General features: G+C 38.2%; 1 protein-coding gene across 1 annotated transcript in view; it reads left to right on the forward strand.

Moving 5' to 3' along the window:
• LOC127632847 (kinesin-like protein KIF21B) overlaps window positions 1–19974 on the forward strand; it is a 115572-nt gene that overhangs the window by 40027 nt on the left and 55571 nt on the right. The window contains exons 2-8 of the mRNA XM_052111653.1: window positions 3441–3663; window positions 4773–4955; window positions 9513–9662; window positions 9963–10097; window positions 10385–10552; window positions 14711–14826; window positions 18270–18465. Coding sequence (XP_051967613.1) covers window positions 3441–3663; window positions 4773–4955; window positions 9513–9662; window positions 9963–10097; window positions 10385–10552; window positions 14711–14826; window positions 18270–18465 — 1171 coding nt within the window. The remainder of the gene's footprint in view (window positions 1–3440; window positions 3664–4772; window positions 4956–9512; window positions 9663–9962; window positions 10098–10384; window positions 10553–14710; window positions 14827–18269; window positions 18466–19974) is intronic.

The following is a 19974-nucleotide window of genomic DNA, read 5'->3' on the forward strand; positions in this document are numbered from 1 at the left end:
TTTGTGTATGCTTAAAAGACCCCTTTTAGTGCATATCTGTTAGCATGTCGGCTTTATCCTAATGTTGTTATCCATATTGTTAAAAGTTGACATAATTAACTGTTAGCAGATAAATTAATTTCAAATTGACAGTCCTTCCAGGAAATTGACAAAAATAATATACAAATATTTGTCCAGTCTCTCTTCGTCCAAATGCTCTCTAGAATGTCCCTTCCCCTCCTCTAATACCAACTTCCACAAATCATAAGTCATGGGAATCATGGCTGTGACGTAACTAAAGCCTTTTGGCTATTTTTTTTTATATTTTTTTTTTACAAATGGATGAGCCCTTCGATATGTCTTGCCAAAACGTCTGGTTTCAATAGGAAATACATCTACGTAGGCCATACTATAACATGCGTCAAGCGAATTTAGGGTCTTTAACCTACATTCTCGCATTACTGATGGTAACAAAGTACTTAACAGGGCAAAAGAGTTACCTTCTAATGTCTGTGCCACCCGTTAAACTGTATGCATTTATTATTATTGAGGGAGCTAGCTATAGTATAAATATTTAATCAATGTGACTGATTTTAACCAAGCAAGATTCTCTTCAAGCTGTTGCTCTGCAATGTCAGTAGTTGACTTGAAAGAGAAAACTGACTGTAGAAGTGGCAGTTTATGTAAATGCCCACTTTGAGGACTGCTGCGAATGCAGCATGGACTTTCGTTGCCTTATCAATTTAATTCTGAAACATTTCGAGACGCAACAGCATATGAAATCATGTTTGAGTCTTTTAAAGCGTTTGCTCTAACGTACTTGTTTAGAGTACTCCGTTTTGGGCCTTAGTCTCTGACTCATCCAAGGATTGTGTTTTTTTATCAATAATCCTTTTCCATTATTAAAAAAATTATAATGACACGGATAGCAGCAGCAGTACTTATGTGGAGCAACCAACCCCATGCAAACTCCAGGCCCTCTGGGAATTAAATGGTTATGTAGAATGTCAACAAAGTTATTTAGCAAGTATTAAAGGAATAGCTCACCCAAAAATGAAGATTCTCTCATCATTTACTCACCATTATGCCGTACCAGAGGTGTATGACTTTCTTTCATCTGCTGAACTCAAATGAGGATTTTAAGAAGAATCTCTCAGCTCTTTTGATCCATACAATATAAGTGAATGGGTGCCAAAAATATGAAGTTCCAAAAATCACATTAGTCAGCATAAAAGTAATCCATAAGACTCCAGTGGTTAAATCAATATCTTCAGAAGTGATATGATAGGTGTGGGTGAGAAACAGATCACTTTCACATGCATCTTCTTGTGCTTTTGGTGATTCACATTCTTCATGCATATCGCCCCCTACTGGGCCTCATCCACACCTATAATTTCACTTCTGAAGATATGGATTAAACACTGGAGTAGTATGGATTACTTTTATGATGCCTTTATGTGCTTTTTGGAGTGTTGGCACCCATTCACTTGCATTGAATGAACTACAGAGCTGAAATATTCTTCTTAAAATCTTAATTTGTGTTCTGCAGAAGAATGAAAGTCATACACATCTGGGATGGCATGAGGGTGAGTGAATGATGAGAGAATTTTCATTTTTAGGTGAACTATCCCTTTAATAACCTCTCTGAGACATGCGGCATACTATCTCAGAGAAAATGGCAAATTACTAGGCTCTTCAAGATAAACAAATCAAGCCAATAAGGAGGCTTTTTTAAAACACTGAGCTGAGAACAGTTTTGAAGCTTCTATTATAGAGCTTCAGCACAGTAAGTCGATCTACAATCAGTGTTCAATGGCAGGTTTGGATGGGGTCATTCATTCACCCAGATTTAAAGGATTCAGATTGGATATGTAATCCTCCAGTGTGGGGGTTATATTTAGCATGTGATCCTCTATGGAGAGTGCCTCATGTTTGTCCTCCTGATCAAATGGGCTATAGATTGCAAAATTGTCGCCAAAAGATAGCCCATAAGAAGTTTGAGAATAACTCCCTTTGTGGATGTCTTGAAACTTAAATTTAAAAGGTTAATTCTCTATATATATTAATTTGAACGTTTTTATTAAATTGTATTAAATTCAAAAAATTCAAAAGGTTTATGGTTTGAGTTAAGGTTAGTCTGTAGTAATTTTAATGTATATGTATTAATTAAACTTAATTAAATTAGTACCTGAGATTTTTTTTAATGAAGGTTACCGAATTAAAAAAATGGAAACAAGCTCAAAACTATTTGCTTGTAATCATAATTTGATTTCTTTGATGCTACTCTTATTAGGCCTAATAGATAATGAATCTTGTCAATTCACCTAAAGTCAAAAAGAGTGTTTACACAGACACAGCAGCTTACGCCAGGTTCACACATCCTCCGTGAGCGAGGCGCGAGAACTTTCTGTTGCAACCTGTAGCGGAATTGCCCTAAAATAAACAATTTTCTTAAGTGCATTTAAATGGAGTAAATTGTCAATGTAGACAAATGTGTATCAGCAATTCAGAAATGACATTATCAAAAGCTAATTAACTTGATTGTATTAATTGATTAATGAAGTAGAGGGTTTTTAGCCTGAAGTCTTAATTAACCTTTACATTAACTTGACAAACTCATTTGTCATCTGTTAATGAAAGTGGTTTATCCTTCCTGTTTTTTTACCCCAGCTGAAATATTGGTTCATAGTGTATTGAAGTGTGAAGTACACCAGGTCTGTGTCCTTTTTACTATTGGTATATTTGTGTCATGTCTGAATGACCTTATTTATGCTAAAGAGACAGTGTGTTGTGTCGTGTATTGTATCTGATCCGACACACGCGTGACTGTTATGTGCTTATTACTCGAGTCTGAGTCTGGCTCAGGTCATTTCCCAACTCTTTTAAAATCTTGCACTTTTAAAAAAAACTTTACTGTAATTAGTAAAAACTAATTATAAGTTAATTGTTTTCTTCTTTAGGAAAACAACACAATTCTGCAACTTAGAATTTTATGTTTCAACCACAGAAGTCGAAAGAGAGCCCAGAATCCTGTTGTGTATTTTTAACTACATTTTATGTATGCTCTGACTTTTCCCATATGCCCATATTCATGTGAAAACAAAAACTATCAAAACATTGTATTTTTTCTTATAACTGTACTATTTGTAATGCCGCAAAATTGAAAGGATCCTGTATTATTTGAAAACATACCAAAGGTTTTCTATCTGATTCTCTGTTACCGCAGATAGAGCAAAAGAACTGGCTAACTTCCAACTTTTTGCAGCTACGTACATTGCCATAGAAGCAAATTATTTGGGGATGTGATGTGAACTGCTACGAGTAAAGTTTCAGAGTTGCCATTTCAAAATTCTTGTAATTCAGACACAACGTAAATGCAGCATTTAATTGTTTCTGTGTCCTTAAAGGCTGTTACCTCTTCCTTCACCAAAGTGTTTTTGTTTCTTTGTTGTTTTCATCAGGATCCGGCCACAGATGGCAAAGGAAAAGATTGAGGGATGTCACATCTGTACCTCCGTGACTCCTGGAGAGCCTCAATTGCTCCTGGGAAAAGACAAGGCCTTTACGTATGACTTTGTGTTTGATATGGATGCCCAACAACAACAAATCTACAGCGCCTGTGTCCATAGGCTTATTGAAGGCTGCTTTGATGGATACAACGCTACTGTCTTCGCTTACGGACAAGTGAGGTCTACCAAACACCAATACACAGATAAACTGACATACAAACCTGCAGGTTTACAAACACATAGTAATCCAGAGTAGCGTGGTTTGTGATGCCAAATAATAGTAATGGTTCGTCAAACACCATACAGTAAAAGTAATGGATGCGAGATCATACGACTTGTGCACTATATTTTAAGTCTTTTGAAGCCATGAGATCACTTTGTGAGATTAATAGACTAAAATTTAAGGTTTAATGTTGTTTATCTCTAAAATAAAATCATTGATGGAATATAGTGCAAATGTTTCTCACAATCTCTACAAAAAACACACCTCAATTTACCAGTATTTGGATCAAATGGCGATACTTTTGAGCTCATTTATTTCTTTAAATGTGAATACTCCACTGTCAGACTGCTGTGACACCGTAACCTTTTCCTTAAGAGCTATACATGATGGGACAGCTATGCAGAGCGTCTTTGTGTGTTGAACACAGGCCTCTCGGTTCCACTCATCATACACCATCGTCACACTTAGAGTGGCCATCGTACAGCGGCCAGGGTTTATCGCCCAACTTTACTTCTGTGTCAGTGTGACTGAAGATGAACAAAAGCAGATATGATCCAAATAAAACATGATTGCATTTACATTTAGTCATTTAGCAAACACTTTTATACAAAGCGATTCAAATTAGACACATAGCAAGCAATTTCTCATACAGAGTTTGACAACATCTGCAGTATAGGACTGCCAAGTTCTCACAGTGGCTGGAGAAGTAAAAGAGTAGCACAGAGACAGACAAGGATTTTTTTAAATGTAGTTTTCTGTACATTAAGTGCAGTAGTAAGTGCAATTATTGGACACTTGTACACCTGAGAAGAATATTTCAGCTAGTGGGCTACTCCCATCTTTACGGCAAGAAACACAGAAGATTGATTAACAGAAGACACAGTTGTTTTATTGACTATTTACACACAGAATTTTCCTTTTGATGGTTCATGGATCTTAGTAGTGGTCCACCAATATTTTTTTTTAAGTGCTTTTGTATGTTGTGTTTTGAATGCTTTTACTGAATTCATGTTTCATTGGGCACTTTGTGTGTATTGTGCATGTCCTGTTCTGTCATGCAGACTGGTTCAGGAAAGACCTACACCATGGGCTCTGGCTTTGACTTGACTATGGCAGATGATGAGCAGGGCATCATCCCTAGAGCAGTGCAACAACTCTTCCAGGGCATCCAGAAACGTAGACTAGAGGCACAGAGCGCAGACATGCCGCTGCCAGAATTCAAAGTCAGCGCCCAGTTCCTGGAGGTGAGACTTTAGCGAGGTGGAATACGGCTCTCAATAGAGCACAACAGTCAGCTGCCCTGTTCCGGAAGTATTTTTTCCAAAGGCTTTTTATAAAAGTCTTCATGAGAAAGTTTTAATGAAATTGAATCAAACTGACCAGCTTTGATGTAAATCATAGCAGTATAATTTTGATTTGAAGCAAAAACGTATTTATAAAATCGAATTAATAGACAAAGGTACAAGAATGTGTACTAATTGTTATATAAAAATAAAATAAAATGTTTTATGAGAGAATGAACTACAATCCCATGAAGCATTGGGAATGACGTAATTGAATATTTTCTTTGGGAAATATATAAAGCTATTGATTTAAAGTTGTTGATTATAAGTGTAGAATCAATATACTTACAGTATATTGCTAAATATTCAAGAGCATATCAATAAAGAAGTTTTCCGAGAGTGTACAGGATCACTGACTCGATTGCGTCATTCACAGTGCATTGTAATGGGCGGACGCTACCGTGCACATTTGGTAGGCATTAGGACGCTACCGTGCTCTGATTGGTGGATCATGGGTAGTGTAGTTCTTCACCAGGAATTTCACTATTAAACACAATTTTTTAAAAACAATATTGAAACGTCACGGACTGATGGCTTCAACAGAAGCATAAACCATACCTCAGAGTTCATGTTAAATCTGTCTTTAAAGCCTTATTATTTATTGGAAAAAATGTATTCGCCTATTGAAAAAATTTATTGGATTTTTACATATTATTTAAAATATATGTTAATCAACTCTTGATGACATATGCATGCATGCTTTGTACCAGGGTAAGAAATTAACCAGGGCATAGGGCATAAGCGGCAAAAAAAGTGACAAACATGCCTCTTAAATTCAGAAATTGGTGGAATTTTTTTAAATTGTAGGCCTTGTTAATTATTCAGATAGATAATTTATATAAAGTATTTAATATAAAATGATCATATGCAATGTGTTTTTACATGGTTAGGGAAATGTGTCTTTTATAAAGGTAAAAAATGCCCCTTCGAATTCTCTCCAAGGGTAAATATAGCCATAATAAAAATATTTAACTTGTGACAGTGCAACATACATTCTATAGCAAAAGGTTGGACTATGTAGTCTCCACTTTATTAGTTTGAGCACACTTATAGAACTGTGGGAGTTTGTAGTTTTACTGCTCTTTAAATACCGTCTCAGCATGGACTTCATTATGATTATTGTTAAATGGTTTTAATTATGTGCATATATAATAAAGCTAAACTGGTACTGGAGCTGACCAGGGCAGATGGCTGGAGTCCCACTGTCCTCACTCCATTAATCTAGCCTGCAATGGTGCTGTCAAGCAGACTCAACTTAAATCACTATAATGGAGGGAGAGAAAGAGAGTGTGTTGAGTGAGCCAAGAGACAACTGACTGTGATAACATGGAGAAAAACCCCCTTGAGGTCCATATTTTTTTGATATCAGTCATTACAGTTGACTATATGCAAGGAGGAGGTGCTTGGATGCCAGGGTAAGCAGACAGCAGTGTAACTGTAAACTGATTACCCCCTGACTTGTGTAAAGTCCTGGCTTAGGTAATGAGTTTAAAACCTGCAACGGGGTGTTTTAACGAGCCGTGCTGCTCACTGTCTGGCACAGGCTGCTGTTTGTTCAGCAGAATCACGGTTTGCTGTCCGGAATAACTGGGCAGATTTGTCTTAAGCTCTGTGGTTGTGAAAGGAGGGCCTCCCACGGGACTGCTTTAATAGACCATTTAAAATGCCTTTTTTCATTAGTCTTGTCTTTTCCAGAACTCCTATGTGCACTTGGTACATTTCTTTCCATGTTAGCAGTTTGATTTATTGTTTTAAACCCTAAATTTATTTAATCAACTCCCTCTTATTTTTGTATTCCCTCTACCTCTTCTATAGAGCACTACAGTTAGCTTCCAGAAGTAAAAATCCCACTCATTTTCTCCTTGGAGTAATTAATTTATAATGATAATTTATAAACATTCAAATTGTTATTGGGTTAGTTCATCCAGAATTAAAATTCTGTCATAATTTACTGATCCTCATGTTGTTTTGGAACTCAAGAGGTGACATTTTGACAAATGTTGACGCTGCTCTTTTGTTTCATACAATAAATTAATTCTACTATATACATATATTATTTTATGTTCCATGGAAGAAGCTCATACAAGTTGGAAAAACATGATGGTGAGTGACTCAATTTATAGTTTTAGGTGAACTTAAGTGATTGTAAGGGCTCCTGTAGAAGCCACAAGTCATGTGATATCAACTTTGCTGAATTCATGATGAACTACACTACCCTCAATCCTAAAGAGAGCTCCACCAATCAGAGAATTCACTGCTACCATTAAAGCAAATGGTTGCAAAAGAGTTTAGCAATCCCAATCCCATGAAGCATTTCAAATTATGTAATTGAGACTTGCTACCATCAAACTGATTAACTATTTGTAGATATCAAATATTTAGCAATAAATGTATATATAGTGCATCCGGAAAGTATTCACAGCGCTTCAAATTTTCCACATTTTGTTATGTTACAGCCTTATTCCAAAATTGATTCAATTCACATGTACATAAGTATTCACAGCCTTTGCCATGACACTCAAAATTGAGATCAGGTGGATCATGTTTCCACTGATCATCCTTGAGCTGTTTCTACAACTTGATTGGAGTCCACCTGTGGTAAATTCAGTTGATTGGACATGATTTGGAAAGGCACACACCTGTCTATATAAGGTTCCACAGTTAACAGTGCATGTGAGAGCACAAACCAAGCCATGAAGTCCAAGGAATTGTCTGTAGACCTCCGAGACAGGATTGTATCGAGGCACAGATCTGGGGAAGGGTACAGAAAAATTTCTGAAGCATTGAAGGTCCCAATGAGCACAGTGGACTCCATCATCCGTCAATGGAAGAAGTTTGGAACCACCAGGACACTTTCTAGAGATGGCCACCCGGCCAAACTGAGCGATCGGGGGAGAAGGGCCTTAGTCAGGGAGGTGACCAAGAACCCAATGGTCACTCTGACAGAGCTCCAGCATTTCTCTGTGTAGAGAGGAAAAACTTCCAGAAGAACAACCATCTCTGCAGCACTCCACCAATCAGGCCTGTATGGTAGAGTGGCCAGACGGAAGCCACTCCTCAGTAAAAGGCACATGACAGCCTACCTGGTGTTTGCCAAAAGGCACCTGAAGGACTCTCAGACCATTAGAAACAAAATGATCTGGTCTGATGAAACAAATATTGAACTCTTTGGCCTGAATGGCAAGCGTCATATCTGGAGGAAACCAGGCACCGCTCATCACCTGGCCAATACCATCCATACAGTGAAGCATGGTGGTGTTTTTCAGCGGCAGGAACAGGGAGACTATTCAGGATCGAGGGAAAGATGAATGCAGCAATGTACCAGAGACATCCTTGATGAAAACCTGCTCCAGAGCGCTCTGGACCTCAGACTGGGGTGAAGGTTCATCTTCCAACAGGACAACGACCCTAAGCACACAGCCAAGATAACAAAGGAGTGGCTACGGGACAACTCTGTGACTGTCCTTGAGTGGCCCAGCCAGAGCCCAGACTTGAACATCTCGGAGAGATCTGAAAATATCTGTGCACCGACACTCCCCATCCAACCTGATGGAGCTTGAGAGGTCCTGCAAAGAAGAATGGGAGAAACTGCCCAAAAATAGGTTTGCCAAGCTTGTAGCATCATACACAAAAAGACTTGAGGCTGTAATTGGTGCCAAAGGTGCTTCAACAAAGTGTTGAGCAAAGGCTGTGAATACTTATTTACATGTGATTTCATTTATTTTTATTTTTTTATAAATTTCCAAAGATTTCAAACAAACTTCTTTCACGTTGTCATTATGGGGTATTGTTTGTAGTATTTTGAGGAAAATAATGAATTTAACCCATTTTGGAATAAGGCTGTAACATAACAAAATGTTGAAAAAGTGAAGCGCTGTGAATACTTTCCGGATGCACAGTATATGTATATATATAATTGTATATTGCTTTTATACTTGGAATCTGACTGTTTGTCAATAATAATAATAGTTTGTACCAGTGCTTTTTATTAGATTCTGTCATTCAAAATGCTTCATGCAATTGTAGTGCATAAAAAAACGTTAAGTGCAGTCTTGTACCTTTGTCTTTTTTCAGATTTCACATAATTTGTTTGCCTCAAATTACAGTTTGTAATGCTGTATTAAACCTAGATTAATCTATGATTAATCTAGGTTTAGCTGGTTGATTTGGTTCATGGCTTGGAACTCTTTATTGAAGATGTTTATTTAAACCCCATGGAGAAAATAAATGGGAAATATGCTTCTGGAGGCAGCTGAAAAGTGGGTGCTCTCTGTTGCGCTCTATTTCAGTTTTACTCTTTGTTGTGAGGTTATCACTATTTATCACTGCAAAAACCTTGTATGTCAGCTTGTGTGGTCTCTGGCCTTCTCGAGGTCAAGCACACCAACTCTCTCTGGCCTTATGACCTCATGACTTTTGCCCTTAGTTGGTCAGAGAGCATGTGCATTTGTCTTTCAGCTCTATAACGAGGAGATCCTGGACCTATTTGACAGCACTCGTGACCCTGAGGCTCGAAACAGGAAGTCCAACATTAAGATCCATGAGGATGGGAGCGGAGGGATCTACACCACAGGAGTGACTTCACGGCTGGTCAGCTCTGAAGATGAGGTTAGATATTTGGCTGGCTGGTCTATCTTTGGGAATATATTTAATATTTTTCTTAAGGGGCTTATGGATATTAGATTTGACATGTCCCTTTTTAGTGTAATCAAAGACTAATCTTTATGTTTTCGTCATTTATCCAAAGTTTTTTTTTTACCGTTTTAATCACCTTTTTGGCCCCTTAATTTTGAATTAATTTTAAATGGTCCTGCAGTGACAAATCATTGTTATAAATGTGAGATGTATTTTTTTAAATGTACACACTCACACGTACACTTTCTCACACTGTCTATACTCTCTCCTCAGCTCCTGCAGTGTTTGAAACTGGGCGCTCTGTCCCGCACCACTGCCAGCACACAGATGAATGCCCAGAGCTCCCGCTCTCATGCCATCTTCACCATCCACCTCTGCCAGATGAGGGTGTGCCCACAGCCACACCTGGTATGGCCCTCCCAGACACAACATCATAAGAATAATTAGCCCCCACTTGGTTAGAAACTTACAAATGCTTGCCAAGAAGATCTGTCAACAGATGTGAATATTAATTAAAACGACGCACATGATGTTAAAAGATGTAGTATCAAAAGTCTGCAGCATTTGTTGGCAGTTGCCACTTTTCATATTTTGTTATCTAATACAATGATATTCATACTTTTTTAAAATGTAACATAATTGTTCAAATTTTTTTTGAAGTTCAAATCATGTTTTTTTCCCCTCTACTATTCCAGGAGAATGGAGAGATGAACGGCATATCTGATAGCTCCATCTCTCAGCCCGAGTACGAGACGCTCACTGCTAAGTTTCACTTTGTAGATCTGGCAGGCTCAGAGCGCCTCAAGCGCACAGGAGCCACTGGAGAGAGAGCGAGAGAGGGCATTTCTATCAACTGTGGTCTGGTACGATGACAAGTTCACTCATAATCTATTCAGTCTCCACCTGTATGGAATTTTTTTTCATGGAGCACAAAATTAGTTGACTAGCAGAATGTCCAGGCTGCTCTTTTTAATGCAATGATGGTGGATGGTGACTAATGGTGCACTCATAGACAACGCGAAGTGAGCGAGTGGCGCAATTACATACAAAGTCAATGCAAATATGCGAATATAAGCGAATTAGCGCCGGGCGGCACGAATTAAGCAAATGGCGCATGCAACTCGAACACGCTCAATTTTTCAACTCGAGCGAAAAATCTGCATGATGCGTTGTTCCATCCATCCATCCATCCATCCATCCATCCATTAGCGGCGTTTGCGCAAATTGACTTGTTGCTCATGAACTAGGATTTATTTAAACAAAACAAGATCAATTTGATGAATCTTGTTTTAGAAACAACACTGCATAAGTTATTTAGATTTTTCACAGAATGCACTTTTAAAATGTGTATTTTGTCTTACTGTACTGGCACAGATTTTATTGTCAAAACTAGTGAAAAAATCTACAACTGCTGAAGAAGTAATCCAAAATATTTAGAATACGTTACTGACCTTGAGTAATCTAACAGAATATGTTACAACAGCAAGTATTCTGTAGTGGAATACATTTCAAAAGTAACCCTCCCGACCCTGTATGTGTGTGTATATATATATATATATATATATATATATATATATATATATATATATATATATATATATATATATATATCAGGAAAAAATTAAGGGATCACTGCAAGATTATCAATTTCTCTGGATTTACTTATTGGTATGTGTTTGAATAAAATGCACATTTTTGTTTTGTTCTATAAAATACTGACAAAATTTCTCTTAAATTCCAAATAAAAACATTGTAATTTAGAGCATTTATTTACAGGAAATGACAACCGGTCAAAATAACAAAAAGATGCAGTGTTTCAGATCTCGAATAATGCAAAAAAACCAAGTTCATATTCATTTTTAAACAACACAATACTAGTTTTAATTTAGGAAGAGTTCAGAAATCAATATTTGGTGGAAAAACACTGATTTTCAATCATTTTCAAAGCTTTCATGTGTCTTGACATGCTCTCTACCAGTCTTTCACATTGCTGTTTGGTAAGTTTATGCCACTCGTTGCTCAAATTCATGCAGCTCAGCTTTGTTTGATGGCCATCCATCTTCCTCTTGATCACATTCCAGAGGTTTTCAATGGGGTTCAGGTCTGGAGATTGGGCTGGCCATGACGGGGCCTTGATCTGGTGCTCCTCCATCCACACCTTGATTGACCTGACTCTGTGGCATGGAGAAATTCCCTGTCTTAGATCAGATAGGATCAATACTTTATTTTAAGTCATATTTTAAGAAATGTCAGAATAATAGTAGAGAGAATGATTTATTTCAGCTTTTATTTCTTTCATCACATTGCCACTGGGTAAGAAGTTTACATACACTTGGTTATTATTTGGTAGCATTGCCTTTAAATTGTTTATCTTGGTCAAATGTTTTGGGTAGCCTTCCACAAGCTTCTCACAGTAAGTTGCTGGAATTTTGGCCCATTTCTCCAGACAGAACTGGTGTAACTATGTCAGGTTTGAAGGCCTCCTTGCTTGCACAAAAATCTTTGAAAAGATTGAGGTCAGGGCTTTGTGATGGCCACTACAATACCTTGTCTTTGTTGTCCTTAAGCCATTTTTCCACAACTTTGGAGGTATACTTGAGTCATTGTCCATTTGGAAGACCCATTTGCAACCAAGTTTTAACATTTTGGCTGATGTCTTGAGATGTTGCACATTTCTCATTAGCAAAAGCTTCCAGCTCATTGACATTCTTTGGTTTCTGTGCTGCCACTGTGCTTTTAATGATGGACTGCAAGGGCCATTCAAGTACATTCCACGACCCATCCCGGAACCTTGGATGCAGCATTTGGTGTTATTGTCTTGCTGGAAAGTCCAGTCATCACAGAGCTTCAGTTTATACACTAAAGGCATCACATTTTTACCAAAATGGCCCGATACCTGAAAGAATCCTTGGCGTCAGTTACATAGTCAGGATAGCCATTTCCTGCAGCCGCAAACCACCCCCATAATAGGACTGACCCACTTCCGTGCTTGAGTGTGGAGATAGTGTCATTCTTGCCATTACAATGCCTTTCTTACTCCAGATGTACTGCTGACCCATGGGTCAGAAACACATTTTCAGTGTAGTGTCATACGTCCATAAAACCTTCTTCCAGGACTCCACATGTCACATTCCTCTTTGAAAATCTTCCCTCGTTGAACCTTCTTCCACACCTAAGAAATTTGCTGTTATACCATATTATAAAAATGTATGAATGGTTCTGCCAACTTTGTCTATTGAAAATTGAAGTTCCTTGGAAATGTACTTTTACCCACGGTCTTTTCTTGTGTAATTAAATAATCTTCTCTATTAGCTTTTATGACATCTCGTTTTTAATTGCATTTTTTGCATAGAACTAAATTTTTGCTTACGACACTAAACTTACATTTTAAAATTCAATTACCATTGTATTGACTTAATTTTAGTAACAATTACTTATGTAGCCTTACATATTTAATAGGGTTTGAATAACTATGACATTTTTATAAAATCCTGCTATTTAGAAATATTAGGTTACAGTATATTCACACTATGACTTTGAATGTGTCACTCAACTGATATTGATTTAATGTTTAAATATTCTGGGTCATCAGTAAACCTTACCTTTGTAAATCCTTTTGATTGCAACTGTGGGTGCATATATATATATATATATAGCAACAGTATATTTTAACAACAGTTTTAAAATGTTCCGTTTTTTTTTTTTGTTTTGTTTTTGTTTTTTTGCTGAGAGTTAATTAAACAAATAATTACAGGTATTAATCTTTCATGCAAGTATAAGTATATATGTTATAAAATCAGTGGACATGTTGTAGTTACAGTTTGGTAAAAATCTTTTGCCATTTTCCAGTGTTTTTATTTTAATAGTAGTATCAAATGGTCAAATTAAATTCATACCAAACTTAAGTGTACATTTGCCAATGCGTTATAAGACACTAGACATAAAAATATAAAACATATTGATTGCTGAAGTTAATTTCCTGAAGTTTCAAATCTCAAAAAATAAAAACATCTCTGACTGCCGTTCAGTCTCTTCAAGTATACCTGTCTGCAGCTTCCTGAACGACCAGGTCCTGACTCACCCACATGCCGTGTCTTACTACCTTTTGAAACTACTTCAGATGACAATAAGTGAGTTTTCGGGCTATGCGAAGATAGAGTATACAGCAGTTGGCCGCATCACTTGCACGCCTGGTTCACCGCTTGCATTTGGAGTCTTCATTCTCCGTACAGTAAATACGCTCCTGTGTTTATTATGCCCGGGCATGTGTCGTGCATGTACAGTTGAGTCGAGCGTGTAACTCCTGAAAATGTATATGTGTGTGTGTGTGTGTGTGTGTGTATGTGTATGTATATATATATATATATATATACACATATACATGTATACATACAGGTTATGTACAGCATATGTACTGCACAAGTCATAATTTCATTGTACTTTATTGTGTTATTTTGGAGTTTGACAGCTTTAGTTGCCATCCTGTTCATTGTATGGATAAAGCAGCATATAAATTCTGCTAGGTAATTGCTTTTGTGTTCAATGACAAAGGTAGCATCAAACATAATTCGATGGACATTTTTAGTGAACTGTCCCTTTAACTATTTCTAGAGCAGTCACAAAATGACATCTCTACCAACACCACAAAACTGGCTTGGTCAGGGATTTTTCAAATCAAACTTACCCTGGACTTCATTAACATGAATAAGAAAGCACTTTTAGCTGAGTCATGTTCTTTTAAAGTTATGCTGGTGATATTAATATTACCATAACTACTCAGTCATGCAGCCTTCTAGATTCATTACTGCAGTCTTTTTGAAGTTGTCAGAGTGGTAAATAAAGTTAATTACATTGTGAGAGAGTTCTGAAGAAAAGCTCAAATAAAGCCATGAATAGCTATTGTTTTAGAGCCTAGTTACTCTATTGTAAGAATACCCATTTAAAAGCTTTTAATCTTAGATAAGTGTTTGATGGAGCATGACAGGGTCTTTACAATCTGTGTGTGTTTGTGTGTTTGGCAGCTGGCCCTGGGTAATGTGATCAGTGCATTGGGAGAGCAGTGTAAGAAGGTGGGTCATGTGCCTTACAGAGACTCTAAACTCACACGTCTGCTGCAGGACTCGCTGGGAGGAAACAGGTAGCAAAAAATATGCATTCACATCCTTACATCTTTTACTCTCTTTTTCTGCCTCACTCTTCACTACTCTGCTAGTAGAGAAATAGAATTGATACATAAAATTTGACATATTTAGTGAGTGAGCTTCCTACCTTGACAACATTTTAAGGTATCATCCTGGCACACAAGCTGTTATAGTTGTTGGCAGCATAATTGTAAGTTTTAAGGTGTATAAATTGTAAAATGCCTTGTTTGCTCTAAGACTGCATCGCATGTGTCCTTTTCAAAGTGATGTAATCCCAAAGGTGTTCCAAGTTCAGTGGAAAAATGTATTAAAGATAATTCAAGACTGAATCGAGATAAATTCTGATAGATTTGTTTTTTTATTGAATACTGTTAAGTATCTATAAATATAACGTTCTTTTAACGTTTAGAAAGTTGCTGCCCATATACTGTAGAGTGTTTCAAATCAGTCCCTTGTTTGATTCCATGATGGGTTGGATGTAGTCTTGCACATTGTCCTAACCAGATGTGGCGCAACACTGTGACATGCAACAAATATTTTGCGACATGCATAAATAATTAGCTTCAAAAAGGACTTCTTCTCAGGGACTCAAGTGAATCAGGGAATTGTTTATTTGAACCAGGTCATTTTACAGGAACTATCCAAACAAACCAATTCACTAAAATGAATAGGACTTCCCAATGCTACATATCAAAAAGATCGGCGAATAATTTATTTTAACAGGTTCATTTTAATGAACTGTCCGAATGAACTGATTCACTTCAGTGATTTGGATATGGTGTAGGTGAGTGCAACAGTATATTGCTGTATTGCTGCGTGCCTGATACAGTATGACAAATGTAGTGTTTGTGATGCTACACTACTACTCTTTGTAAAAAGTAGCTTGTTACTGGAAAAGCTACACTATTGTGAAAATAGCTGAGCTACTGTCATGCTACTAAAAAATGCAGTTGGGTTAGTTGCGTGGCTACTTTTAGATAATTACTCCCCAAAACTGGTAAACAAGTAATGTACACGTGTGTTTTTGTATCATGGGGGACCTCCCATTGCCTTCCATTGTTCTTAAATTAAGCTAATTAGTTTTACCATAGACTAACCTTAATCCTAGCCCTAAGTCTTTGCATATAAGGTGTGAAACAAAACATTATTTTGGCACTTTATGAAGCTGTTTGTATACCATGTAGGTGCCCAGAATTCAAGTTCTTCAGGTTTAACTAAAGAACCTGACACACACACACACGTATGCATGCCATGTTTCTATTGTTCTAAAATAGCCTAATTATAATTCCTATAGACCAACCCTAACCCTACCAAATACAGACACCTCTTGACATTTTTATATTTGAAATGAGTTTTGTAAATTTTGTGAAGAAAACATTGGTGTTTATTGCATGTGCAAAACTTGCTGCCATGATACTAGAGTGCAGTGGGTTGTTGCCAGGATATTGCTATGCGGTTGCTAGAGTGCTATGTGTAGATGCTAAGTGGTTACTCGCTGCCCCAAATTACCTGCTGAAGTTTAATACTTAATGTTAGGGGTTTGTTTAGATCCCTTTTAGGGTTGGGGTATTAAATGTGAATTTGTAAGTGTGAGCAATATGAATAGTGATGCTTAGCTTGTAGCAATGTTTCGAAATTTAGAATGCCCAATTCCCAATGCGCGCTAAGTCCTTGTGGTGGCGTAGTGACTCAATCCGGGTGGCGGAGGACAAATCTCAGTTGCCTCCGAGACCGTCAATCCGTGCAACTTATCATGTGGCTTGTTGAGCATGTTACCGCCTAGACTTAGCGCGTGTGGAGGCCCACGGTATTCTCCGAGGCATCCACGCACATCTCACCATGAGTGCGAGAACCACACATTATACTGACCACGAGGAGGTTACCCCATGTGACTCTACCCTTCCTAGCAACCAGGCCAATTTGGTTGCTTTGGAGACCTGGCTGGAGTCACTCAGCAAGCCCTGGATTCGAACTTGGGATACACGCTGAGCTACCCAGGCCCCTTTTTGAAGCTCTTTTAAATGGTCACCACAGTTAAGGTTTCTTGAGTTTACAATTGTTGTACAGACATTGGGTCTTACGTACACGCTTTGTTTGTTTTCGAGTTTCAGATGGTCCAGCGCAAATTCACATGCTTGGAAACACCACTGTGTACAGTGCAGTCATTGTCTCTTGAAGGTTAATGCATGCTAACAGTGCATTGCATCTGTGTGTGTGGATGCGCAGTGTTGGGTCACTCAACCCACTGTGGATGCCGCTGGCTGGTCAAATATGCTCATGATGTGGGATCGTGGGGGAGTTGATTGAATTATACATGAGGAACTGCAGACAGTGGTGTGTGTGTGTGCTTGTGCGCGTGTGTGCAGACAATATGCAGACAGTGTGTGTGTGTGTGTGTGCGCGCGTGTGTGCATGTGTGAAGTCCATGAGAGCATGTGGGTGTTTATTTCTCATCTGTTTGTGTGACTGTCTGTCTCTTGTTGTGGGTCTCGTGTGTGTGTGTGTGTGTGTGTGTGTGTGTGTGTGTGTGTGTGTGTGTGTGTGTGTGTGTGTGTGTGTGTGTGTGTGTGTGTGTGTGTGTGAGCGTGTATTTATCACTTTGTGGGGACCAAATGTCCCCATAAGGATAGTAAAACCCGAAATTTTTGACCTTGTGGGGAAATTTTGTTGGTCCCCATGAGGAAAACAGCTTATAAATCATACTAAATTATGTTTTTTGAAAATGTAAAAATGCAGAAAGTTTTCTGTGAGGGTTAGGTTTAGGGGTAGGGTTAGGTTTAGGGGATAGAATATAAAGTTTGTACAGTATAAAAACCATTATGTCTATGGAAAGTCCCCATAAAACATGGAAACACAACATGTGTGTGTGTGTGTGTGTGTGTGTGTGTGTATGTGTTTCTGAGCTCTTTTAGAAGTTGTTCTACTCTCTGAAGACGTACCTGACTTTTAATCTTAGATAGCAGTGTGCAATGGAGCATGATGGGGTCTCTGTATCTCTGTGGGTGTTTGTGTGTGTGCACACACGGAGACTACCAGTCAACACAGGCCCTCTGCCAGTTATTGTTTCATCTCAAAGTAATTTAGATGAAACTATAAGATGAATATAGATGAAACAACAATATTTAATTCATTCAGATTTAATTAAAAAAATTGTATGTTGTATACTTAAATAATTAAAATGCATATTACTGTTCATCAAGAATGATTATTTTAATGGCTTTGCATCATAACAAAGTATGTAAATACATTAATATGGTACAATACGCATATAATTATAGACCAGGCTAAAAAACCAAGGGGTCATTGGCCACCACAAAATGACCATACTTCCATTTGTGTTATTTACACAAGTACTGCGTTGAGTATGGATGTACCATCTTTTAACTGGTAATGTATATTCTAATTTTCTTTTCCTTTACACTTCTCTCTCTCCATCTAGTCGGACAGTAATGATTGCCTGTGTGAGCCCCTCTGACCGTGATTTTATGGAGACCCTGAGTACCCTGAAGTACGCTAACAGGGCTCGAAATATAAAGAACAAAGTGATCATGAACCAGGACAAAACCAGTCAGCAGATCAACGCCTTACGAACAGAGATTGCACGCCTGCAGATGGAGCTCATGGAGTACAAAGCGGTAAGGAGGAGGAACATGAAGGTTGAGGTGTTCTGGGAAGAGTTCGAAACGTTGCATTTAAACAAATTTTCCCAACTAGAGCACAACAGGTTCTGAAAGTAAAAATCTCATACATTTTCAAGAAAGACCTACAATGAGCTCTGATATAAAGCATGGGTGTTCACTGGGTCACTTTTATACAGTATTCCCTTTATTTATTTATTTATATATATATATATATATATATACAGTGAGGAAAATAAGTATTTGAACACCCTGCTATTTTGCAAGTTCTCCCACTTGGAAATCATGGAGGGTCTGAAATTGTCATCGTAGGTGCATGTCCACTGTGAGAGACATAATCTAAAAAAAAATCCAGAAATCACAATATATGATTTTTTAACTATTTATTTGTATGATACAGCTGCAAATAAGTATTTGAACACCTGTCTATCAGCTAGAATTCTGACCCTCAAAGACCTGTTAGTCTGCCTTTAAAATGTCCACCTCCACTCCATTTATTATCCTAAATTAGATGCACCTGTTTGAGGTCGTTAGCTGCATAAAGACACCTGTCCACCCCATACAATCAGTAAGAATCCAACTACTAACATGGCCAAGACCAAAGAGCTGTCCAAAGACACTAGAGACAAAATTGTACACCTCCACAAGGCTGGAAAGTGCTACGGGAAATTGCCAAGCAGCTTGGTGAAAAAAGGTCCACTGTTGGAGCAATCATTAGAAAATGGAAGAAGCTAAACATGACTGTCAATCTCCCTCGGACTGGGGCTCCATGCAAGATCTCACCTCGTGGGGTCTCAATGATCATAAGAAAGGTGAGAAATCAGCCCAGAACTACACGGGAGGAGCTGGTCAATGACCTGAAAAGAGCTGGGACCACCGTTTCCAAGGTTACTCTTGGTAATACACTAAGACGTCATGGTTTGAAATCATGCATGGCACGGAAGGTTCCCCTGCTTAAACCAGCACATGTCAAGATCCCGTCTTAAGTTTGCCAATGACCATTTGGATGATCCAGAGGAGTCATGGGAGAAAGTCATGTGGTCAGATGAGACCAAAATAGAACTTTTTGGTCATAATTCCACTAACCGTGTTTGGAGGAAGAAGAATGATGAGTACCATTCCAAGAACACCATCCCTACTGTGAAGCATGGGGGTGGTAGCATCATGCTTTGGGGGTGTTTTTCTGCACATGGGACAGGGCGACTGCACTGTATTAAGTGACAGGGGCCATGTATTGCGAGATTTTGGGGAACAACCTCCTTCCCTCAGTTAGAGCATTGAAGATGGGTCGAGGCTGGGTCTTCCAACATGACAATGACCCGAAGCACACAGCCAGGATAACCAAGGAGTGGCTCTGTAAGAAGCATATCAAGGTTCTGGCGTGGCCTAGCCAGTCTCCAGACCTAAACCCAATAGAGAATCTTTGGAGGGAGCTCAAACTCCGTGTTTCTCAGTGACAGCCCAGAAACCTGACTGATCTAGAGAAGATCTGTGTGGAGGAGTGGG

Source organism: Xyrauchen texanus, chromosome 39 (genome assembly GCF_025860055.1).
Source record: "Xyrauchen texanus isolate HMW12.3.18 chromosome 39, RBS_HiC_50CHRs, whole genome shotgun sequence".
Taxonomy (NCBI): domain Eukaryota; kingdom Metazoa; phylum Chordata; class Actinopteri; order Cypriniformes; family Catostomidae; genus Xyrauchen; species Xyrauchen texanus.